General features: G+C 35.8%; 1 protein-coding gene across 1 annotated transcript in view; it reads right to left on the bottom strand.

Annotated features, from left to right (window-relative positions):
- Positions 1-27,527, bottom strand: part of ADGRV1 (adhesion G protein-coupled receptor V1) — a 531,821-nt gene that overhangs the window by 461,390 nt on the left and 42,904 nt on the right. The window contains exons 17-24 of the mRNA XM_059919079.1: positions 26,743-27,009; positions 16,398-16,524; positions 15,526-15,743; positions 14,264-15,007; positions 11,681-12,054; positions 7,568-7,744; positions 3,827-4,007; positions 2,618-2,820 (exon numbers count right to left, since the gene is read on the bottom strand). Coding sequence (XP_059775062.1) covers positions 2,618-2,820; positions 3,827-4,007; positions 7,568-7,744; positions 11,681-12,054; positions 14,264-15,007; positions 15,526-15,743; positions 16,398-16,524; positions 26,743-27,009 — 2,291 coding nt within the window. The remainder of the gene's footprint in view (positions 1-2,617; positions 2,821-3,826; positions 4,008-7,567; positions 7,745-11,680; positions 12,055-14,263; positions 15,008-15,525; positions 15,744-16,397; positions 16,525-26,742; positions 27,010-27,527) is intronic.

Genomic DNA, 27,527 nt, shown 5'->3' with positions numbered 1-27,527 from the left:
CCTAAGTGTCCATCAACAGATGAATGGATAAAGAAGATATGGATATATATATATATATATATATATATATATATCTATATACATACAATGGAATATTACTCAGCCATTAAAAGGATGAAATTTTGCCATCTGTAGCAACATGGATGGACTTAGAGGGCATTATGCTAAGTGAAATAAGTCAGACAGAGAAGGACAAACACTGTATGATATTACCTATGTGTGGAATCTAAACAATACAACAAACTAGTGAATATAAGAAAAAGAAAGCAGACTCACAGATATAGAGAACAAAGTATGGTTACCAGTGGGGTAGCGAGGCAATGTAGGGCTGAGGGAGTGGGAGGTACTATGGGGTGTAAGATAGGCTCAAGGATGTACTGTATAACATGTAGAATATAGCCAATATTTTATAATAACTGTAAATGGAACATAACCTTTAAAAATTGTATAATTTTTTTAAAATTTTTTTAATGAATAAAGGACCTGAATAGACATTTCTCAAAAGGAGACGTACAAATGGGCTACAGCTATATGAAAAGGTGCAAATCATCACTAATCATCATGGAAATGCAAATCAAAAGCACAATGAGATATCACCTCACACCTGTTAGAATGGATACTGTTAAAAAGACAAGAGATGACAAGTATTGGAAAGGATGTGGAGAAAAAGAAATGCTTGTACACTGTTGGTAGGAATGCAAATTCATATAGCAATTATAGAAAACGGCATGCAGGGTCCACAAAAACTTAAAAATAGAACCGTCATATGATCTAGTAATTCCACTCCTGGATATATATCCAAAGGAAATGAATTCACTATGTTGAAGAGATATCTGCATTCCCATGTTCACTGAAGCATTATTCACAGTAGCCAAGATATGAAAACAACCTAAATGTCTTTCAGCAGATGAATGAAGAAAATTAGATAGTAGATAGATAGAACAGAATATTATTCAGCCTTAAAAAAAAAAAAAAAAATCCTGTCATATGCCACAACAGGGATGAACCTGAAGAACACCATGCTAAGTAAAATAAGCCAGACACAGAAAGACAAATACTTCATGATCTCACTAATACGTGGAACCTAAAACAGTCAAACTCATAGAAGCAGAAACTAGACTAGAAGGGTGCTTGCCAGGAGCTGGAAGAAGAGGAAAATAAGGAGAAGTTATCAAAGGATGCAAAGTTTCAGTTATGCAAGGTGAGTAAGTTCTGGAGCAATACTATATTGTACACTTGAAATCTGCTAAGAGAGTAGATCTTAAGCATCTTGAAAGAAAGAGAGGAAGGAAGGAAGGAAAGAAAGAAGGAAGGGAGGGAAAGAAAATTATATCTATGTGAGGTGATGGATATGTTAATTAGCTTACTGTGGTAATCATTTCACAATGTATATGTGTATCAAAATATCAAGTTGTAAATCTTAAATATATATAATTTTTATTTGTCAATTATACCTCAATAAAGCTAAAAAAAACTTTAAAAAGACCATCAATATAAGGACTAAAGTATTTCTTTAACAGAACACAGAGAAGACAATACTGAGCCAAGCTGAGATGCCCTATGAAGTATACTACATACCAAACTAAAGACAAAATAAATGTCAGGGCAAGAGAAATATAACTTGCCCAATAAATGCGTTTGAGAAAGAAGAAATCATCTTCTTGCAGTTAGCAAAGAAAACTCTGCTAACTGCAATACAGCCAAAATTAATTGAATGCAATTAGCCAAGTTTTCTGGGGTTTGGGAGAAAAAGTGTGTACAAATTACTTAAGACTACATCCTTGTACAGGTCTTATTAGGAATAAGAGGAAAATCAAGAAAACTAATATTAAATTTAAAGAAAAAGATTCTTTGGGAAAACAAATGTTGAAGGATATAAAATACTTCCTGAGAAGTATAGCTGAGAAGAAATTATGAGCATTCACTTAATATGAGTATTGGTGATAATAAGACTAGGCAACAGTTATTGAGGGTTACTATATATGTTCCACGTACTATACGTGACACTTAAAATGCTGCCATCAATCCTCAGAGTGGCCCGGCCCAGCAGATATTATCTCTCCCTTACAAATAAGGAAACTGAGGTCAGGAAAGACTGAGTCTCCCAAGGCCACATATTTAGAAGGTCAATTTAAACCCAGTTCTGCCCAGTTTCAAATTCCAGGTTTTTTTGTTTTGTTTTGTTTTGTTTTGTTTTTTTGCCAGTACCACACTGGTTCTCATTTGGAGAAAAAAAAAATTAAAATTGAAATGACATAGACATATAACATTTTTACAATTTTGGTGTTGTTCAATGGACACAGACAAGAGGATTTAAAATGTGTAAGAAACATAATTTTAAATATATATGATTAAAACCTATAACTTAAATAATACAAATGAAGCCTATGACAAATATAAGGTACAAGAGAAATCAATATGACAGCTATTTAAGTGTCAGGCTTCAGTGGACTGAAATACTTTAATTCACAGAAATTTAAAGGCTGAAAAGCCATCAATGCTTCTTTTCCTTGTTTAGTAAGTTCCAGGTACAGTGCCAAGTCCCTTCCAATCCCCCAAGAGGACCGTGTCTGTTTTAAGAGTATAAATACTGCTTCAAAAGGATTAAGTGATTTACCTGGTAGTCCTCAGGACTAAATGCTGTCAGTGATACTGTTCTATATTCCGCCATAACCCTCCCCAGGAGCCCTTGAGCACGGACGACCAGCAACCTAACTTCTCCATCTTCCTCTTGCACGGTGATGTGTGGAGCACTGCTTGCGGGCAGGGTCATTGTGTCCTCAGGCTGGGGAGGCAGCCCAGTGGAGAACTGTAGCAAGCCTGGCAGATACAAAGAGAAGCAGGGCATTCTTGCCCCAATTATCTGTGGAAGAATCTCTTATTCACTTGAAACAATCTTACACAATTATTTTGATCACCAGGATAAAATTCAGAGGGCTCTCATTTAGAAAAGACTTGAGTGAAGATTTGACTAACATGCTCTTGACAGAATATGTTAGTAACTTTTCAGGATGTTAAAAATTAAAATGCTAATTTTCCTTGTCTCCACCCAAAGAAAGCTTTTTTTAATGGAAGCATCAATAAAAAGAATAGTGATGGAGTTTTAAAATATTATTATCAAACATTTACTCATATTTGACTCTCTAGAATTCATCCTTAAATTTATAGCAGAACAAAATTAATGGCACCCTAAAGAATTTGCAACACACTTTTTTGAAAATTTAAGTATGAAAATCAGAGTTGAAGAACTTCCCAGGTTTCCTTCACAGATCTTTTATTGGATGGTCTTGCTTTATTCCTACAAAAGAACTATTACTTTTCAATGCAGAAAACAGTCTCAACTTATTATGACAGACATCTATGATAGTTTCCCAATTAAGAAAATTATCACTTTTCAGCATAAGACAAAAAGAAACTAATATAAACAGACAGTGGTAACGCTACTTCTTGAAGTCAAATAAAATATAAATTACAAAGTATTTCAATTAGGTGTTAACATATCACAGTAGGACAATTTTCAAAAGTAAAAAAAAATTTGATTTAAAAAAAAATTTGATTACCATGAATTAAAATACTTTTTTCATTTAAAATAATCCTGCATTTAAAAATACTTTTCAAAATATATTATTAAACTTTAGAAATCGATCCTTATATTTTTTTCATAAGCACTGTCCCTCAAAATGGCAGCTTAGAAGTTCCAAGAGCCCGGAAGTTAGAGCATCCAAAGGAGTTCTACTTCAATCATTTGCAGAAGTCCCTTAAACCCTTAGCGAGATCAAGTACACCCAGAGAAGAGGGGATTATTCTTGCAAAAGGGCTTGGTTACCATATGGATGATCACTAGCTTTGATGGTGATATCTGTTGTTTCCTTTTCAGGGTCTATGCTTGCACCACTGGTAGGAGTTGAACCTAGTTTCCCATCTCCAGGAACCGCAGAAACCAATGTCACACGGAAATACTCATTAAGCTCCGGAATATCATCATCAAGGACATAAATATTCAGGACCTATAAATATAAAAATCCAAAGGCATTAAGCAATGAGGCATGCAGAAATTATGTGCCACTTATCAGAAGAAAATAAAGCAGCCAAACAAAGTTACTTTTTAACATGACAGATTTCTACACAAACTTAGACATAAAAATAGAGAGCGAGAGAGAAAGAAAGAGAGAGAGAGATCTGAGAAATTAATTCTTTAATCAATAATGGGTGTTGAAGAGTAATACTTTCTGTATAAAAATATCCTAGTCATGTATTAATGTCATACCATATATTACACATTGATATATCAATATAGTATCATATATTCTTTGTACCAAAGACAGTGGTATTACCAACCTCAGGGTATAGAGTTCCTGGTTAAGGAACTGCATGTTATCTGATAGAATGCGGTAAGGCAATAGGAAAGGACAATGTATCCATGTCTAGTTCTGGCCTAAGGAAAGCCTGACATATCTAGCAGCCGCATGCTAGAAAACAGATCCACAATAAATGCTAGAAAACAGATCTACAATGAGCCCTATAAGTCTGGCATACACAAACTGCTCAAAAAAATTAGGAAAGGAAGTAGCAATAACTCAGCCATGCTCTACAATATATAAGTCAAAATTTGAAGTGAAAAAAACCATTCCTCCTTCTTTTATTAACTGAACAAGCATGTTTTGACATCTGCAATGTGCCAGGGCTAGAAATGGCCCCAGTCGCTAAGAGACCCACTGTCTTCTGTAGGAGAGAGATCTGTGGAAAAACATTTAAAATGCAATGCAAAAATGTCATGATAGAGTTATGCACAAAGTAAACTGAGAACAAAACAATCAACTCTATCTGGTAAAGGTTTTACAACAGACAAGTCTGAAGCAAGTCTTAATGAATTAGTTGTAGTTATGAGTAATAATGAGGAAGGACATTCCAAGTAAAAGGAACAACAGCATGAAAGAATAAGACATCTGGGTATCTACAATTAGACCACTAAGGCTAGAGTGGGAGAGCAGTCTGGACAGATAAACAGGAGTCAAGATCATAGGGACAGTTCATGCTATCATTAAAAAAATGAACTTCACTCCACAGAGAGTAAAGGAAAATGGAAGAATCATAAGCAGGGGACTGACAAAATGAGAATTCCATTTTAGAATCAATACCATGGCAGAGTGTAAACAGAGTGGACAGAGCAAAAAAGGACGCAAGGTGCTGAGTTAGGAGGTGACTGACCAGAATTAATGAGCTACTGAACTAATTCAGTGACAATGGAGATGAGGAAAAATGGATGGATTTTAATTTGTTCTGGAAATAGAAGACCAAGGCCTTAAAGACTGAGCACAGGGAGTGAGGGACAGGAAGGAATGATGTATGATTTCCTGGTTTCTTCCAGAAAGGAGGGTGACAACAGTCTGAAAACAAACTGTAACTCCAAATGCAATCTCCAAAACACTAGTCATTAGGCCTAAAAGCATTTGGAGAACTTTTTTTTTAATGTAGGCCCAAGACAGAATCTGAATTTGGTTTTAATGTTCATTTTAATCAAAATTTTAATTAATAAAGTAATACATGGCATGGTCAATGTGCTCAAAGTATAAAAATGACACTTCTACCCAAATCTTGTCATTATTTTTTAACTAAAGGGAACAATAGTGGTCTGAAGATTTAAAATATCTTGCCCCTAGAAAGTAAGCTGACAAATGTTGCTATGAAAAGCAATACCAAAACATCAAGATGTACATTAAAAATGAAGCAATTAACATTTTTAAAGTATTGAAGCATACCAAAGTACTCGCTCAATTCAGTTAGTGAAATGAAGAGTTTGAAACTGAAGACCCTATCAAGGTATAAATGTATCTCACATGGTGACTCAGTACACAAAACAGTATTTACCTTTACTATATGTTATACACTCTGCTATTTTCTATTCTCTTTTGAAAATCTTCCTCATAACTCACTCAACTGATTTCATAACTAATGGGCCATTTTAAAACACTTGAAAAACACATTTCCACTATACATTCCTGTACTGCAGCAAAACACACACACACACTCTTCCCAGACTGTCTTGCCGCTAGGTTTCTAGATGTGATTTAAGTGTATTTAATTAAATGCACTCCCCAGACATCTGGAAGGCAATAGCCAAGTGGAGGTCACCTGACTGCTGTCTGTGCTGGAAAGCATAGTCACAGAGCATCAGCAGATACCTCAGTATCCAGTCTCTGGCTTAGTAAGACTGAGAAGCTAGTGTAGATCCAGCAGGCACAGCGCTATAAACCAACCCCAGTATTCAATGTTATTGTTGCTTGAAAGGTCAATTATTTTTTAAAGAAATTTTAAAATGACAGAGGAAAATATTTTAAATAAATCTTGACAGGAGCATACACGACTATTTTCCTGACCAAACTTTTATTAACTCTTAGCTCTTCCAAAATATATATGAATACTCTTTACAGAACAGTGGTTCCCAGTTATATTTTTATTTCATAGCAGGTAAATTTTCCAGGGGAAAATGTTGAGGATCAACTCTGTTTTCCAAGTGGGAACATTAAAAAGTTATCACATATCATCACTGTTACTTGATAAAAGAAATAGCAATTTAAATCCAAAAAAGAAGTGAAAAAGACAGGATCAGAATAAACTATAGTCCTTTAAATGGAATAATTTCAGCCTTACGAAAACTTACTCATTGTCCTAATTTTCCTCATTTTACCAAAGACCAGTAAAACATTTATCATGGCTCTTATTTACAGACTGCTATTGGGAACTTCTGTTATAAGTTATTTAATTTGTTTCCTTCTTCCCCCAAATTATAGAGATTTGATCACTCTTCTTTAGCTTGAACTCTTTAAATCTTAAGAATATTTTAAATTTTTCCTAATTTTATCTCTTTCATCCAATCAACTCCTAAGTCCCTTAGAAATGTCTTCAAAGATATTTGCAAGTCTTAAGTTATTTTACTATTTATCCCTGATGACCTATAAACTATTTACATTTCTAATGAAAAATTATACTGATATGAATATTCCAACGTATCAGACATTTTATATTAGAATGTAAAAAAAAATTTATATAGGAGAAGGTCTCATCTCAATTTCACTTACAGTAAGTGTCACTTATTTCTGGAGCATCTATTCAGAAATCAGACAACGATTCACGGAAAGCGTCTGATAAAACTGGTGATCGCTTTTACTTTCAAAACAAAGAAAAATTACCTATTTTTTCCAAATTTAAAAATAAAATGATATTACAGTTTTAGGAATTCCTCTTGGCTGACAGGAAGAGTACCATTAAGAATTCTGCAGTTTCTCATTGTATCTGTAATAACCAAAAACCCACAATGATAAATCTTCAAGCTATACCACCTTTATTATATTGAGATTAAAGAACAGATATAACAGACATTATTTAACATCCTTAATTTTTCATTGCAGAAATAAATACAAAAATATTTTATGCCACGATATATAACTAATTGCCTAAATATTCTAAATTGCTTAAAAAGCAGGAAGCTGCAAATAAATTACAGAACAGACAGATCAGGAAAAGCTTTCCAGGAGGCTTTCAAAGAAACAGAGAAGGTAGAGTTTACCTCTGATCTCTGCCAAGGAAGGAATGTGATAGTTCCACTGGCATTAGCAAAATCATCAACAAGGTAATTAACACCGTCAGATTCGATCTGTGAGATGGTGTAAAAAACATGTACATAATCCAGAGCTCCTCTGGTTCGCTCCACCACACATGAAATGGTGGATCCCTCCTCTGCAATCTGAAATTGAACATAAGTTCTTTATAAGTATACACCAATTCAAATCAGTGATAAAATTACAAGGCTTTCCTGAAATCCTTTTACCATAAACTTAATTCTATAACTTTCTCCCTCTCTAAGGCGGCCTCTACATTCCTCCGGACATATTTTTGACTGCTAAAAAGTATTTACAATCATTAGTTTTTCCGCTCATTCCTTTAAAGGGATAAATAAAAGCAGAAATAATAATAATTAATTAACTACACATGTAATTCATTCATTGAAACCTCTTGTGTGTCAGCCAGTATGCTAGATGCTACGGTTACAAATGATTTTTTTTAAAAAAGCACAACCCTTTATCTGGGTAACTCTAAAGAGGAAAACAAACTCATGATTTTATGATGAGTTCAGCACAAAAAGTCAGGTGTAAAAAGAGTGTAACATGACATCAGGGAGAACTTTCTAGGCACAGACACAAGAAGTAATCGAGTGGATTTGGTGAAATCATTTTGAGGGTGGTATAAACTATCCAGTGGGGACAGCCTGGAGAAATTCCTGGTGGGGAGACAATAGTCAGGTAAAGGAGGGCACTGATATTATGTTTAATATCTTTTTGCTATTTCTGACATATATACATATACATATGTATACATACATGTGTGTGCATTTTTCATGTGAAAAGTATTTTTATTTACGTAATTTAAGATAATGTTTAGAAATTACATGGAGCAAGAAATTGGAATATCTTTTAGAATAGGTCTTCCTATTCTTAAATTCTCCATCTCTCAATTCTATTTTTAGAATTAAGCAATTGCTTAATTAAGCAATTGCTTAATTGCTTAGTAGTTTAGTTGCAATGTGGAATCATACTCTTAATACATTAAAATCCATTGGTCTACCTTGCACTTTAAATCAATCTTTACCCATGCATGATTTTGTAACAATACACGTTGATTATTTGGAGAATATTGGTTCACTGAGTTATACAGATCTTCCAAATGTTGATGTATTTCATTATACAAAATAAGTAAATCACACTTGCTAATATCACTATCGATCTTATCTGAAAAGTCTTTAAGTATTGGGAAACCATCAAGCTCACTTTGGCAGGTAAAATGTCCCAACAACTCTAATTTTTGTTTGAAAGCTCAAATTTTTATCATTGGCAACAAATACTATCAGTCGTTTTCCTGGTAGTCACTGACTCACTTCATTCATTTCCATGAAAATGCCTGCCAGATACCCAAGTCTGAATAACCAAACTTTGTTGGTTATTTTTCAAGTAAAAATGGTGTTCCACGAAAAGAGCAGCCAGTTCAGCTCACAACTCAGTATGTGCACAAACACTTTTCTTCACAACTATCATGTTTTGTTAATGTAGCAGAAGTGCTTTATTTGTGCTTCTCATTTCACAATACAGAATGTTAAAAAGGTGGGTATTCAAGGGTAGAAATTTTATCAAATTAATGTTTTGTACTGTTTCATCAAAGATACTCAAGTGAAATTTTCACCTTTTAAACTACAGGTGTGTGGTGATAAATAAAACAGTGACAACTGGTACAGTTTGGTGCCACTGCCTTGATTCATACAAAGGCACTAGCAGCTAGCAGTTTTGGCAACCATTGCTTTTGCAGTGCAAATGTCAATAAAATGAAAAAGACATCATAGTATTTTATAAAATTAGGTTTGACTTTTGTAGAACTCCTGAAAGATCTCAGGAACCCCTAGGGGTTCTTGTGCTACACTTTGAGAATGACTTCAGTAAGCAATCAATAAATATTGATGATGGTCATCACGACAAAAATATTTCATATCACTCCTGTCTTCAAATCACACCAAGATGAAAGTAGGAGTTTTATACTTCAATTCTTAAGACTTTCAGGAATGAAAATTCTGTAATCTTCCTAACAATCAAATTCCAATATCTGATCTTTTAGACACAACACTTTTCCAATTTAACCATCTAAACTTTACTCTTTCCAACATATATGTATTCTATTTCTCTCTCAAGTGGGCTTGGAGAATAACCAGTCAAGTTTTCTTTTTCTTTCCAGCGGTTATACAACTATAGATGCTGTGGCTCCTATAAGGAAGTTCTCTTCTGCAATCAAAGGTTGACTGGCCCTGTTCAAATTCTGAAATATCTGGGAACAAAGGTGCATACCTAGGTGGAACTAAACCAACACCAACACAATCTATCAATGGAAATTGTGAGACAAGCCAGCACTGAAGACTTACAAACAAATTGAAGCGTGTGATCAATGCTACAAAAAAAAGTAAAACTAGGTGAAAGGATGGAGAGTGACCAGTTAGGAGAAGTGGGAGGATTACTTTAAATTAAAAAGTCTTCACTGAGTAGATGTCTTTGGAGCTGAGACTTGAATGACTAATTCTGAGGATGTGGAATAAGAGCATTCCAGATTGAAAGGCTAGGAAGTGCTGATGTCCTGAGATTGGAACTGAAACAAGGCAAGTCTGACTGAAACATACTGACCAAAGAGGAGAATTACACAAGAAGTCAGAGCCATAGGCAGGTGCCGGGTCATGAAGAGATATGAAGGGAAGCTGATTTTAGATGGCACAGAATGGTTCTCACAACCTGATGGAAGTCACTTTGTCTTTTTAAAAATAGACATGATGATATCAAACATACATGGGGGAAAGACAACAGGTTAGAATTCACGAGACATAAGTTCAAGTTCCAGTTCTTCCCACTGTATCTTAGAAACAAAAAAGGCGGGGGGAGAAAATAAGTATTTATTAAATACTAGTAATTGCCACACTGTGAATCAGGTATTTCATCCTATCTCATTTAATTCAACTAGGGTTAGTTATTTTCTCAGGTCTCTAAGCTGCCGTTTCTAACTCCACGAAGTGGAGAAGGTAATAATTAATATTTGTTGCAGCTACATTATGAATTGTCAGAAAGGTGCATAAAAAACTAACATGTAAAGTTCTTTGACAACTAAGTATCTAAACGTATTATCATTATAGATAAACATACTTCTCTTTTAAGTCATAGATTTGTATGACATTTGTCCTCCCTGTCTAGGATATTCTATTTCTGGCATAGAAAAAGAACACTTATTGAAGATCTCTTATGACTGTCACCAAACCAAAGAATAAGAGGGGCCATAAAACACTCCAGAGAGCCAGGCACCCCAATTTGAGCTATTGATACAATGAGCCCGATGACCTAGATATTTTTTTCAAGCTCTACCCATTCATGTTTTTCTTAATTGCTTCAATTTACATATGCACCCCTCTAAACCTACAAGAATCAACTTGCAGAAGGAAAGCCTCTCTTGTTCGTTGGCATCCTTTCATGGACACTGAGCTGTTGCTTCACACACAACACCTGTGAAGCGGTTTCATAAGATCTCACATTACCGAACAGGAAACCAAGATGATTACGAATCCCTGAACACTTGGAAAGGACTGATAAGGGCAGTAAAACTGCCTAATGAATTAAGCTGGCCAAGATGGGTGATAAGAAAGGCATTTACATCCAACATGGAAGAACACCGTTACTTAAGAACGTTTCATATGTGGGGAAAAAAACCTCAAAAAATCATATTTTAATAAAGTCTCAATTACAATTTTTCATAGAAGCTTTCAATATATATTATTTCATTTACTTACACAGTAGCCAAAAAGTAAATTACATGTGGAGTACAATTATGCATTCTGTGAAATGCATTAACTTTAAAGATAATTGCTAAAGTTTCATTTGCTAACTTATTATTACTTCCCTCAGCTTATTAAGCTTCTGATTCAAACTGTGAACTTATAAGAGAAAAGACCTTATAATTTACATTTGCACCGCTGGCTATAGCATACTTCTGGGCCTAGCGTCAATACTCAGGCAATCTTACCAAATGAAAGAAAGCCCACTCCCAAACAAATCCATTAAGGATGAACTTTTTAACTCTGAAATTCACCAGACTCACTACTTACCTCTGGTATACAGGCTCCTGTGAAACCAAACAAGCCATTGGCATTGTCACTTTTTTGTATTACCAATCTTGCTGTAGTATTCTCTTCAGAAATGCGAGCTCCTCCACATACAGAGACTAGTTTAAGAATGAATAATTCTTCTCCTTCCTCTTCATTGTCATCTCTTGCAGAAATAATGAATGATTTGTTAGTTTCTCCCTGTCTGAATTCCAGATATCCAGAAACAGGGTGTAAATCACTCTTTGCTGGCATGGCATGAAGTTCGTAAATTTCTTCAAGGGTCAATTTCCGCTGGTAGGACCTCACATCCTGCATCAGACCTGTAAATCTATCATTGCCATTCACTCCTGCCCCAATTCTCAGTGTTCCTGGACCTGAAATTAGAAATGGGTTTAAATGCTACAATAACCACAACTATCCTGTCCTGAATTACAAGTGTGATTCAGAAACTGAAGCGATTTTATTAAAAAGTCTTATTAGGTAAGTAAAGCTTTCGCATAACTAGAACACAATTAAATAAAGGCTATCTATTATAAGGAAAAATGAATCAGTAAAGTAATCGCTGGGATTTAAGATATTTTGTACCAAAGGATATGTTGTACATGCGTATGTACGTGTATATACAGAGGTATATGTATATATTTGGATAGATATTTCTTCTGGGAAATCTAAAAATTTCCTTGCACATCTAAGAATGGAATGATTCAATTCAGTCACAGTTTTAAAACTTTAGTATTACTATTCTTTGAGAATTTCAATTCTTGATCTGTTAGAAATTCACCTTGAGTTAAATGAAGCTGTGAGAGTTCAGCAAAAGAAGTTTTTGTGGACCAAAAATAACTTTTAATCCAAACAACTAATGCAATAAATGTAGAAAAAGAAATATTCCTTCCCAGGAACATTATATGAGTTTTAGGGACTTTTTCATGATAATAACAATATGCAGCTCAACTATTTACTATGCATCAATAATAACCCTCTTTAGGAATTCACCAATTCTTATTACTTTACTTATTCCCTCTCCAATAACTCAACTAAGATATTTATGTAAGATGAGAGTTTGGCAGTGATTTGGGATTGCCTCCATGCCTTCTCCAGAGGTTCTGGACTGACTATATAGTAATGAGAGTGAAATATCTACAATAGACAAAAATACAGATGAACTTCACACACAATACTGAACAAACCCCAGACACTCAAGCATACGCACTGCTCAATTCTATTTACATAAATTATAAAAACACTTAAAACTATCTTATGCTCTTAGAAATGGCAACAGTAGTTGGGCATGGTGATGAGTCAATGACTAGAGAAGAGCCAAACGGGGCTTCCGGAACACTGTTTCTTGATCTGGGGGCTGGTTACATGGAGTGCTGAAACTGATGAATTTAAAATTTTTAAAAATTCATCTACCTGTACAGCTCTATACACTTTTATATATTTTATAATATACATAAAATATCCTATATTTCATTAATAACCTAAAAATATATATATACCTTTTCAATTTTATTTCTAAGCTACAAATTACATAGACAACATATGTTCTTTGCAGTAAGCTATATAAACACCAGCTCTTACTTTCCCCAGTCTTTCCCATTCTACCACCATGTCATCACAGTGGTTAACATCATGTCAAAAAAATTGATGTTAACATCAATGTTAACAGACACATGCATATATTCACACAATCAAAAGATTAATAATTTAATGCCACAGATTGTTGTAAGCACAGTTCTTCAGGTTGAAATCAGTACTGTGTGTATCTTGTTCTTTTGCCCATCTTTTTCCCTACTAGGAAAGAAAAAATACAACCAGATATCTAATGCAGGAGGTTCAGAAGGAAAATATTCTGTTAAGATATAACCATATAAGCTCTGCTCTACTTTCCTACTAAATAAAAAAACAGAATCAAATTATAGGATAGAGGCGCTGGGAGGGAACTGGTGATTATAACAGAGATAACTGATATTTGTACATAAACATGCACACAAGTGTGTTTCTCAAGGAAACAGCACATAATTCAGCTTAAAGACAAGGATTCTCTCTTTAAAGCACACCATAGAATTCATCAATTTAACTCCTGATACTATAAACCCCTGTAATTGCTGGATTGTTCAATATGATTTTCTTTTGATTCCTCTTTAACCTTATCTCCACCACCCTTTACCTCCAGAACACTGAGCTGACAGCAGTTCTCCAGATACAATACTCTGCTTCACACTTCTACACTTTTGTTCTCTTTTCTACCTGGAATATCACACCCATCCCTCCTACCATCACAAGAAGAATTTTTCTCTTTCTTCCTTATTAATTTTTTCTTTCTTCCTACAATGTGTTGAAGTGATCTGTTTGCACACCTCTCTCCCAGAGCCTATTTCAGGTACTTTAAGGGCAGAGACTCTGCCTGATTCATTTCTGCAACACTCAGCATAGAACTTATGGTCTTGGTAGACATGTAGTTTTATTTAAAAAAATAAACCAATACACAAGCAGATTTTTAAATACCCACTAGCCTTTTTAAGAAGTCAAAATTTTTAAAAACTCAAAATTCAGGGTCCTAATTGTAAAGATAACACTCACCATCAGTAATGGCTTCTCCTTTTAGACTCTTGATTCCTCTGGGCATTGCATTTCCATCAAGGTAGAATTCAATTATACCATCATCGAGGATAATTAGAAGATGCAACCAAACATTTTCTTCTAAGTATTTCATGACTGTTGTCTTGGCGATATATGTAGCATTGGAACCCAGAGTTTTGTAATGAAGGGAAAGTGTCACGTGGGATTCATTTGTTTGAATTTTTACCCCATAGTAGATGCTTCCGTTACCATCATCCTTTGCTAAAACAAATCCATTCGTATTGGCATTGGGCATTACCCAAGCTGAAAATGTAAAGTTGGCAATTGAGTTGTTCCTTGAGGGATGGTATTTTGGATTAACAGTTCCAAATGCACCCTCTAGCCCACTGAAGTACAAAGCATCTGTTCCACTATGGTGACGCCTCATGTGCGGTTGTGAATGCACAGTGCTGGGAAAAATTCCAGCCAGCAAAAAATCTATCATTGGAGGCAAACCAGCAGTGAACTCACTAGACAGTATTTCCCAGCCTACTCGTACATCACAGAAGACACCCTGCTGCCTCAGAATGGTAAAGTTGGTGATATAAGACATATCATCTTCTGAGAGGACATCTTCTGCCACTTCTCTCTCTAGGCACTCTGGATCCAAGATAAAAACTCCAAAGGGATCATCACTGAATGGAATCATGACTGTCACCTGGAGGTTGGTTCCTGCTAGTTGGCCCCCAGGACCTGGGGACCCACCTGTAATAAGATAATTTATAAGGAATGAAAAAGCAGAATTGGGAGTACTTTCTAGTACAAGATGAAGACAAAAAGAATTTGTTTAGCAAACTTCTCATTAAGTAATTTACTTGTTAATCAATGAACAATAGTGTCACCATATGGCTTTCACCACATTTTCAAGGGTATTCTGGTTCAGCATAATTTCATTAACAACCAGTGGAGCCTGAAAAGAGGATACTAACTAGAAAGGTTTAATTCCCATGCTTAAAACCAAAAGTGATGGGAAAATTGATTATTAAAATTATGGTACGAAGACCAACTTTAAGCTACCATGAATCTGTACTTCCTAACTACCATTAATGTTTTGTTTGAGATACTCTATTTGGTGTGGAAAAAAATCTATTTACAAGTTTGAGGATGGATATGTCTCCATCCATAAAACTTCATTTAACTGTATTTTCTATACAGCTCTAATTATTCCAGCATAAAATAGTAAATTTTGGTGGTAAAATAAAATAGATGAGAAAACACAGCACCTGAAATGTTTACAAGCTTTAAAATATAAAACTCATTGAATTCAGGAATTTTGTCTGGAAAAGCATGGAGAATTATTGGTTTGGCTCCTTCTCCATCCATAAAGTTAACAGTGCCTGAAGTTTCATAGAACTCTTGTCCAGGTTGCAAAACAGAATCATTCTGAAATAGCTGCCAAGCCACAGAAACATTGCCAAAGTGTCCTCGGTGCCTCCAAATCCTGTATAACAAATTAAAGAAAATTATTTTTTATGAAAAATGTATAAGTAGTGAGTCTAAATCTACTGAGAACTTTCTGTATTATCTCAGAAATACACTTTGTCTATTTATCATCTTTAATATAAACCAGCCAGCCAGTTCTTACTGAGCAACCATGAAGAATCTCATGGAAAAGGAAGAATGAAGTAGAACTTTAAATAATAAAAAGAAGCCGTCTTAAAAATCATAATCTTCGAAGTCCAAACTGAAAGATAAATTCTAAGATAAATCCAATCGAAAAATATTTAGATGAGAATTGGCAAAAGTTCTTCAAAAGCAAAGCCTAGGGTGAGGGTAGTCACATATCATTTGAAAGAAGAATTCCAGAAGACCTTGGATAACTGAAGTCTCTCAGTCCTGACGAGGAACAGAAGTGGGGTAAAGGAGGGTGGGGAGAGTATTTTCTGCTTTCCATCTAAAGTGTCAGGGTTTTTTTTTAAACAAGTGGAAACAGCATGAACAAAGTTTACAATTCATTCAGACTACCAACTTTGAAATTCCATTCTTAACCATTTTTTTAATTTTGAAAGATTAACAATGTTTCAAATTTTTGCATACATAAAGATTTTATTTTATTTTAACCAATTTTGAATTTGCCTTGTCCAAATATGCTTACCAAAATGAATTAGTCTTTCCTTCTTCTACTGCTTTGTCTATGGGCTCCAAGGAAAAAATACCATTTGGGTCATCATTAGCTTCAATTATCACTGTAGCTATTCCAAATTGATATACTACTGTATCACCTAAATTAAAAATGGAAAAGTCAAAATAACAAAAAAGTAATTAACTTATTGTTAAATTTGTATTTTTAAACTAAGAAACAGTTTAAAATAAGGTTCAAATTCCAGGAAGAATTTCCTCATTGAAGGTCATAAATAAATGAAAGAGATGCCTAAATAAGTTTAATGTGACCTGTCTCTGAAGAAATGTTTAATTACAGAAGAACTACTTTACTGAAAAACATACATGATATTTTTCTTTGCAATAGGAATATCACCTCAATAGTTTAATTAGAAATTAAAAACATAGCTTTATCAAATTTCAACATTTTGAGGTAGATTCTTTCATTTCATAAAAATTAATGAAAGGATTACCCCATAAGGTATATTAATTAGAATCACTGGTTTAAATATTGGATTGGCCAAAAAGTTCATTCGGGTTTTTCCATAACATCTTACGGAAAAACCCAAACGAACCTTTTGGGCAACCCAATATTTCCCTTTAGATCTCCGCCTTTAGGCAGCAGAGTCTGGTCTGGTCATACACAGAACAAAGCAATCTTTATGGTGTTGAACTTGATTCCTTTCTACTCCAATTGTTTCCACAGCATGTTAGCACCATTACAGCCAATAAATTTGGTCTCTTCTCATCACTACCCTGAGGTCCATAGCTTTTTCTCTTACTGGAGCTGTTCCCTCTGTGAACAAAAGGCTTCCTAACCTTTATTCACCTCTTTTAACTCCTCAGGACCCAGCTCAAGCAACAACTCTTCCGGGAATTCTTCCTTGAATTCCCAAGTTAAGTGCATCCTCCACTGTGTCCCTACAGCACTTCACACTTTGTCAATCTGGCATAGCGATTATCATCTTATATTAATACACACACACACTGACAAGTACACACACTCAGGCACACACACACACACACACACACACACACACAATATTACTGTTAAGTCCTTGGACGAATGCTTCTTAATCAATTTCATCCCCTAGCAGGGTAGATGCTCAGTCATTGGTATTTATCAAAGTTCGCTGAACTGATACAAATAAAACTTTGAAAATTAGACAAGGACAACACCTAAAACTAAAATTAGAGAAACGGAAATATGTGGCAAACCAGCACATTAAAAATAATTTATATAAATATACAATTGTACTCAACCTTACTTGATAATTAGCAAATGGAAAGAGGAAAAAAAACATAAAAACAGACAGTAAATAACTGTATGGAAAATCCTGACATTACGGAGTAATAAAATAACTTAAAATATATCATAAAATCTAACAAAAACAAATAAAAACAAGAACGCCTAATTTTGGCAGGGTTCTACTATCATGTGCATTTGTTATGCAGCATGTCATAGGTGGTACTGAAAATAATGGAGAGGAAGGGGAATAGGAAGAAAGACACAAATGGAGAGAGACAAAGGAATAGGGGGAATGATAGACACAGCACAAACAAAAATTAAGTGATCTCTTTCTTTTCCTCTTCTTCTTTCTGAATATTTCAGTCTAAGAGGTAGAGCACAACACAGGCATGCACACTGTGAGTTAGGGATAGGACACCACAGTGACCCAACACAAGGTTAGAGCTCACGCAGAGTAAGGAGGGCATCTCCAACAGAGAAAAGCTTGGAGTTCGATGTTGGAGTCTGAGTGGAGTGGGAGGGCATCCACATGAGGGTAGGGGGTTGGCCTAGAGCAGGAAGCTAGAACGCTACTGCAGTAAGAAAAGCAGTCTCATTGTGGGAAGAAGGTAAACGAAGCAATGGGAAAGTGGTTACACACAGGGTGAATTAATCAAATAAGTAAATATATTGATATTAAAGATAATGGGAACTGGATTTCTCATTACCAGGGGAGGAAGGGATAAATATGAAAACTAGAATGAAACTTGTGATATTGGATAGAAATGGAGACCCTAGGTGAACTAACGTCTTCAATGTATACAGTTGGGTACAGAACTACAGATGTTCTATATACATAAATTCATACATACATACATATATTCCCTATCTCTGTAAGAGGGCCTAGGAGGACCATAAACTCAATAATAATTAGCATACCTAGTGCCAAGGTCCTGGTTTCTACATAACATTCTTGGGCTTTCCCTGGTAGTGCAGTGGTTAAAAATCCACCTACCAATGCAGGGGACATGGGTTCAAGCCCTAGTCTGGGAAGATGCCACATGCCGTGGAGCAACTAAGCCCATGCACCACAACTACTGAGCCTGCGCTCTAGAGCCTGTGAGCCACAACTACTGAGCCTGTGCACCACAACTACTGAGCCCTTCCTCTAGAGCCCATGAGCCACAACTACTGAGGCCTGCACGCCAAGAGCCCATGCTCCGCAACAAGAGAAGCCACCGCAATGAGAAGCCCGTGCACTACAACAAAGAGTAGCCCCTGCTCACCACAACTAGAGAAAGCCTCCACGCAGCAACAAAGACCCAACGCAGCCAAAAAATAATAATAATAATAAAATAAATAAATAACATTCCTCACTAAGAGGAGTCAGGGCTTCTTGAAAAAATGACTCATTTCGAGGTTTTGACAGGGAAAGTATAAGATGAGTCTGGAATAGCTTGCTGTTCCAGGAAGTAAGAAAATGCCCACAGAATAATAGGGACAGGTCACAAAGACAAAGAAGTCATCTTGAACAGGCTACCACTGGCCAAATCTGGGACAATTTGACCATCAAAGTAAATAATGATAGCAAAATAGGGTGACTAGCTAGTTGTTAGTGTCAGTTGCTCGGCGGTGGCGGCTGCGGTCACCATGAAGGGTACTGGACGGCAGGCGAAGGTAGTCACCACGGCGGCGTGTGAGCCCCTCAGATGATGAGGTCATCTGCAATAAATTTCCTGAGACAACTTCAAGATGGCGGAGAAGTATCAAGTGGAGATCACCTTCTTCCCCACAAATACATCAGAAATACATCTACATGTGGAACAACTCCTACAGAACACCTACTGAACACTGGCAGAAGACCTCACACTTCACAAAAGATTTTTTTTTTTCCTTTTTCTCTTTTTGTGAGTATGTATGTATATGCTTCTTTGTGTGATTTTGTCTGTATAGCTTTGCTTTTACCATTTCTCCTAGGGTTCCATCTGTCCTTTTTTTTTTTTTTTTTTAGTATAGTTCTTAGCGCTTGTTATCATTGGTGGATTTGTTTTTTGCTTTGGTTGCTCTCTTCTTTCTTTCTTTTTTCTTTTTTTAATTACTTTTTAAATTTTTTTATTTTTAATAATTTTTTATTTATCATTTTTATTATTTTTTATTTTAATAACTTTCTTTCTTTTTATTTATTTTTTCTTTCTTTTTTTTCTCCCTTTTCTTCTGAGCCGTGTGGCTGACAGGGTCTTGGTGCTCTAGCCAGGTGTCAAACCTGGGCCTCTGAGGTGGGAGAGCCGAGTTAAGGATATTGGTCCACCAGAGACCTCCCAGCTCCATGTAATATCAAGTGGCGAAAGCTCTCCCAGAGAGCTCCATCTCAACACTAAGACCCAGCTCCACTCCACGAACAGCAAGCTACAGTGCTGGACACCCTATGCCAAACAACTAGCAAGACAGGAACACAACCCCACCCATTAGCAGAGAGGCTGCCTAAAATCATAATAAGGTCACAGACACACCAAAACACACCACCGGACACAGTCCTGCCCACCAGAAAAACAAGATCCAGCCTCATCTACCAGAACACAGGCACCAGTTCCCTCCACCACGAAGCCTACACAACCTACAGAACCAACCTTAGCCATTGGGGGCAGACACCAAAAACAACGGGAACTACAAACCTGCAGCATGTGAAAAGGAGACCCCAAACTCAGTAAGCTAAGCAAAATGAGAAGACAGAGAAACACACAGCAGATGAAGGAGCAAGATAAAAACCCACCAGACCAAACAAATGAAGAGGAAATAGGCAGTCTACCTGAAAAAGAATTCAGAGTAATGATAGTAAAGATGATTCAAAATCTTGGAAATAGAATGGAGAAAAAACAAACGTTTAACAAGGACCTAGAAGAACTAAAGAGCAAACAATGATGAACAACATAATAAATGAAATTAAAAATTCTCTAGAAGGAATCAATAGCAGAATAACTGAGGCAGAAGAACGGATAAGTGACCTGGAAGATAAAATAGTGGAAATAACTACCACAGAGCAGAATAAAGAAAAAAGAATGAAAAGAATTGAGGACAGTCTCAGAGACCTCTGGGACAACATTAAATGCACCAACATTCGAATTCTAGGGGTCCCACAAGAAGGAGAGACAAAGAAAGGGACTGAGAAAATATTTGAAGAGATTATAGTTGAAAACTTCGCTAATATGGGAAAGGAAATAATCAAGTCCAGGAAGCGCAGAGAGTCCCATACGGATAAATCCAAGGAGAAACATGCTAACACACATACTAATCAAACTATCAAAAATTAAATACAAAGAAAAAATATTAAAAGCAGCAAGGGAAAAACAACAAATAACATACAAGGGAATCCCCATAATGTTAACAGATGATCTTTCAGCAGAAACTCTGCAAGCCACAAGGGAGTGGCAGGACATATTTAAAGTGATCAAAGGGAAAAACCTATAACCAAGATTACTCTTCCCAGCAAGGATCTCATTCAGATTCAAAGGAGAAATTAAAACTTTTACAGACAAACAAGCAAAAGCTAAGAGAATTCAGCACCACCAAACCAGTTTTACAACAAGTGCTAAAGGAACTTCTCTAGGCAGGAAACAAAAGAGAAGGAAAAGACCTACAATAACAAACCAAAAATAATTAAGAAAATGGAAATAGGAACATACATATCGATACCTACCTTAAATGTAAATGGATTAAATGCTCCAACCAAAACACATAGACTGACTGAATGGATACAAAAACAAGACCCGTATATATGCTGTCTACAAGAGACCCACTTCAGACCTAGGGACACAAACAGACTGAAAGTGAGGGGATGGAAAAAGGTATTCCATGCAAATGGAAATCAAAAGAAAGATGGAGTAGCAATTCTCATATCAGACAAAATAGACTTAAAGATTATTACAAGAGACAAAGAAGGACACTAAATAATGATCAAGGGATCAATCCAAGAAGAAGACATAACAGTTGTAAATATTTATGAACCCAATACAGGAGTACCTCAATACATAAAGCAAATGCTAACAGCTGTAAAAGGGGAAATCAACAGTAACACAATCATAGTAGGGGACTTTAACACCCCACCTTCACCAATGGACAGATCATCCAAATTGAAAATACATAAGGAAACACAAGCTTTAAATGATACTTTAAATGAGATGTACTTAATTGATATTTATAGGACATTCCATCCAAAAAACAACAGAATACACTTTCTTCTCAAGTGCTCATGGAACATTCTCCAGGACAGATCATATCTTGGGTCACAAATCAAGCCTTCCTAAATTTAAGAAAATTGAAATCGTATCAAGTATCTTTTCCGACCACAACGCTATGAGAATAGATATCAATTATTGGAAAAAAATCTGTAAAAAATACAAACACATGGAGGCTAAACAATACACTATTAAATAACCAAGAGATCACTGAAGAAATCAAAGAAGAAATCAAAAAAATACCTAGAAACAAATGACAATGAAAACACGATGACCCAAAAACCTATGGGATGCAGCAAAAGCAGTTCTAAGAGGGAAGTTTATACCAATACAATCCTACCTCAAGAAACAAGAAACATCTCAAATAAACAACCTAACCTTACACCTAAAGCAATTAGAGAAAGAAGAACAAAAAAAAACCCCAAAGTTAGCAGAAGGAAAGAAATCATAAAGATCAGATCAGAAATAAATGAAAAAGAAATGAAGAAAACAGTAGCAAAGACCAATAAAACAAAAAGCTGATTCTTTGAGAAGATAAACAAAATTGATAAACCATTAGCCAGACTCATCAAGAAAAAAAGGGAGAAGACTCAAATCAGTAGAATTAGAAATGAAAAAGGAGAAGTAACAACTGACACTGCAGAAATACAAAGAATCATGAGACATTACTACAAGCAACTCTATGCCAATAAAATGGACAACCTGGAAGAAATGGGCAAATTCTTAGAAAAGCACAATCTTCCGAAACAGAACCAGGAAGAAATAGAAAATATAAAGAGACCAGTCACAAGCACTGAAATTGAAACTGTGATTAAAAATATTCAGCAAAGAAAAGCTTAGGACCTGATGGTTTCACAGGCAAATTCTATCAAACATTTAGAGAAGAGCTAACACCTATCCTTCTCAAACTCTTCCAAAATATAGCAGAGGGAGGAACACTCCCAAACTCATTCTACGAGGCCACCATCACCCTGATACCAAAACCAGACAAAGACATCACAAAGAAAGAAAACTACAGGCCAATAGCACTGATGAACATAGATGCAAAAATCCTCAACAAAATACTAGCAAACAGAATCCAACAGCACATTAAAAGGATCATACACCATGATCAAGTGGGGTTTATCCCAGGGATGCAAGGATTCTTCAATAATCACAAATCACTCAATGTGATAAACCATATCAACCAACTGAAGGAGAAAAACCTTACGATCATCTCAATAGATGCAGAAAAAGCTTTTGACAAAATTCAACACGCATTTATGATAAAAACCCTCCAGAAAGTAGGCATAGAGGGAACTTACTTCAACATAATAAAGGCCATATATGACAAACCCACAGCCAACATCGTTCTCAATGGTGAAAAACTGAAACCATTTCCTCTAAGGTCAAGAACAAGACAAGGTTGTCCACTCTCACCACTATTATTCAACATAGTTTTGGAAGTTTTAGCCACAGCAATCAGAGAAGAAAAAGAAATAAAAGGAATCCAAATCAGAAAAGAAGAAGTAAAGCTGTCACTGTTTGCAGATGATATGATACTATACATAGAGAATCCTAAAGATGCTACCAGAAAACTACTAGAGCTAATCAATGAATCTGGTAAAGTAGCAGGATACAAAATTAATGCACAGAAATCTCTTGCATTCCCATACACTAATGATGATGAAAAATCTGAAAGAGGAATTAAGGAAACACTCCCATTTACTACTGCAACAAAAAGAATAAAATACCTAGCAATAAACCTACCTAAGGAGACAAAAGACCTGTATGCAGAAAACTGTAAGACACTGATGAAAGAAATTAAAGATGATACAAACAGATCGAGAGATATACCATGTTCTTCGATTGAAGAATCAACATTGTGAAAATGATTATACTACCCAAAGCAATCTACAGATTCAATGCAATCCCTATCAAACTACCAATGGCATTTTTCACAGAACGAGAACAAAAAATTTCACATTTTGTATGGAAACACAAAAGACCCCGAATAGCCAAAGCAATCTTGAGAAAGAAAAATGGAGCTGGAGGAATCAGGCTCCCTGACTTCAGACTATACAACAAAGCTACAGAAATCAAGACAGTATGGTACTGGCACAAAAACAGAAATATAGATCAATGGAACAGGATAGAAAGCCCAGAGATAAACCCACACACCTATGGTCACCTTATTTTTGATAAAGGAGGCAAGAATATACAATGGAGAGAAGACAGCCTCTTCAATAAGTGGTGCTGGGAAAAATAGACAGTTACATGTAAAAGAATGAAATTAGAACACTTCCTAATATCATACACAAAAATAAACTCAAAATGGATTAAAGACCTAAGTGTAAAGCCAGACACTATCAAACTCTTAGAGGAAAACATAGGCAGAACACTCTATGACATAAATCACAGCAAGATCCTTTCTAACCCAGCTCCTAGAGAAATGGAAATAAAAACAAAAATAAACAAATGGGACCTAATGAAACTTAAAAGCTTTTGCACAGCAAAGGAAACCATAAACAAGACCAAAAGACAACCCTCAGAATGGGAGAAAATATTTGCAAATGAAGCAACTGATAAAGGATTAATCTCCAAAACATACAAGCAGCTCATGCAGCTCAATATCAAGAAAACAAACAACCCAATCCAAAAATGGGTAGAAGACCTAAATAGACATTCCTCCAAAGAAGATATACAGATTGCCAAAAAAACATGAAAGGATGCTCAACACCACTAATCATTAGAGAAATGCAAATCAAAACTACAATGATGTATCACCTCATACCAGTGAGAATGGCCATCATCAAAAAATCTACAACAATAAATGCTGGAGAGGGTGTGGAGAAAAGGGAACCCTCTTGCACTGTTGGTGGGAATGTAAATTGATACAGCCACTATGGAGAAGAGTATGGCGGTTCCTTAAAAAACTAAAAATAGAACTACCATACGACCCAGCAATCCCACTACTGGGCATATACCCTGAGAAAACCATACTTCAAAAAGTCATGTACCACAATGTTCATTGCACCTCTATTTACAATAGCCAGGACATGGAAGCAACCTAAGTGTCCATTGACAGATGTATGGATAAAGAAGTTGTGGCACATATAGACAATGGACTATTACTCAGCCATGAAAAGAAACGAAATTGAGTTATTTGTAGTGACGTGGATGGACCTAGAGTCTGTCATACAGAGTGAAGTAAGTCAGGAAGAGAAAAACAAATACCGTATGCTAACACATATATATATGGAATCTAAAAAAAAAAAAAAAAATGGTTCTGAAGAACCTAGGGGTAGGACAGGAATAAAGACACAGATGTGGAGAATGGACTTGAGGACACGGGGAGGGGAAGGGTAAGCTGTGACAAAGTGAGAGAGTGTCATGGACATATATACACTACCAAATGTGAAACAGATAGCTAATGGGAAGCAGCCACATAGCACAGGGAGAGCAGCTCGGTGCTTTGTGACCACCTAGAGGGGTGGGATAGGGAGGGTGGGAGGGAGACGCAAGAAGGAGGAGATATGGGGATACATGTATATGTATAGCTGATTCACTTTGTTATAAAGTGGAAACTAACACACCACTGTAAAGCAATTATACTCCAATAAAGATGTTAAAAAAGAAAAATGATAGCGAAATATAACCGACTGCATTAAACAGAAATCATGAGTCCATACTGATAAATATATCAATGAAAAAATTGAAAGTTTGATGAGTAACAGGATATTTACATAAACTATCTCCCCCACAAAATATTTATTAATTACAAAGGAACAAAAGTACAGTAGAGAAGCCTGACAGTCACCACCTAAACAGTGGTCTAAGTAAACATGGCAGTAAAGGGACAAAACAAAATCATGTGCCAACAGAAGGGATATAATTGGAACACAGAACTGCATCTATGAAATTCCTGCCAAGGATGCAAAGCCTGAATCTAATAATGAGAAACATCAAACAAACCAAAATGAAGGACATTCAACAAAAGAACTGCCCTGTAATCTTCTATATTATAAAGGTCATGCAAGTCAAGGAAAGACTCTATTCCGGACTGAAGAGATTAAAGAGACACAGCAATTAAATGCAATGCATGATTTAGGAAAGGATCATTTTTGCTAGAAAGGACATTGTTGGTTAAACTGGAGAAATCTGAATGGGGTCTGAGGCAATAATTGTATTAATGTTAACCTGATTTCAATGGTTACATTGTGGTTATGTAGGAAAATGTCCTAGTATATAGGAAAAAACACACTCGTGTATTCAGGGGTGATGGAGTATCATGTCTTCAACTTACTCTAAAAGATTAAGGAAAAAAATAACTCTATGTACTCTTAAAAGAATAAAATAAATACCAAAAGAAGCTATAATCCCTCTAATTTACTAAAGATGGGGTGAAAACATTCTCAGGACCCATATAATGGGGACAAAACATCCTGCTTCATTTATAGCATGGAGAAGATGGAATTTCCCCTCCTGCAAATTGTCATGCATTGTGGCTGTAGAGCCAATTGGGCTCAAGTCACCCACAGAATGCAGCTTCCCAACCACTATGCCCAGCAGCCTGCTAGGAGGGAAGAGACTACAGATGCCCTAAGCCTTTGGATGACTAGAAAAGACTTAGGGTAGCTTTAGCTAAAAGATTTCTATTCCTCATATAATAATAACATAATTTTCTATGTGTGCTGTATTGTGAAAAAAGATTAAGAATAATGACGCAGAGTATACCAGGTACACGAAGTCTCAACACATATATTCCTCAGCCCTTCCCTCAAGAAAGCAATGAAATAAACAATTTTGCTCTTGAACAATCCCAGGTGACAGTTAAGTGCTTAATGTCATCTCATAAAAGCACTGAAACAACAGATCTGCCATAAATGTAATTTATTTACCTGTTGAATTAAAGAGGATTATATAAAAGGACTCATCTGTTTCTGGGACATCATCTTCATTAACGAATACAGATATGTTCTGCTCTCTACTTCCAACCGCAAAAACAAGCATTTCTCCTTTTTCAATGGGAACAAAGTCTCCCTCTCTGGCGGTAGCCTTCCCATCCATGGTAGCATATTGGACAGTGCAGGCAACATCAACAGATCCATTTCTGAGAACTATAAAGTCAGCAGTCTCACCTTCCCAAACCCTCACTACACGAGGTTCTGAAATATTCATAAAGAAAAGAAGAAACGTGTGAGCTTTTCTGATTCCATCTACATATTTTCAGATCACATATGTTTCCCCCTGCTCCCTACAAGAAATGACCTCCACTGTGTCTTTACTTAAAGACTCAGCTCTGATCCCAACGTCTACAAGAGGTCTCCTCTGATTACTTCTAGTCAATGGCCTTCCTCTTGCCTTGACTCCTATAGAACCCACTGTCTTCAACATCCAGTCTGTCATTAAATTACATACTATCTGGAATCCTCTGCCTACTGTTTCATACACTTTATTTTCAAATTTAGGCCATAAGTTCCTTGAGAATAGGCCCAGATATCTTAGGTTTTATTTTTGTCACTTCTTCTACAGGGTTAGTAGAAGACTGAACACAGGACTAACTCATTAAGTACATGTTAACTGAAGGTTAAAATATAAATCAATAATACTCAAGAGGTTTAAGTGTCCTACAGTTGTAAATTGAACAGCTTGCAAAAATGATTTAAGAAAGAATTAGATACCA

The sequence above is a fragment of the Balaenoptera ricei genome, chromosome 3 (genome assembly GCF_028023285.1).
Source record: "Balaenoptera ricei isolate mBalRic1 chromosome 3, mBalRic1.hap2, whole genome shotgun sequence".
Lineage (NCBI taxonomy): Eukaryota > Metazoa > Chordata > Mammalia > Artiodactyla > Balaenopteridae > Balaenoptera > Balaenoptera ricei.
The sequence above is the reverse complement of the archived record's forward strand: the minus strand, read 5'-3'. Positions and strand labels throughout refer to the sequence as shown.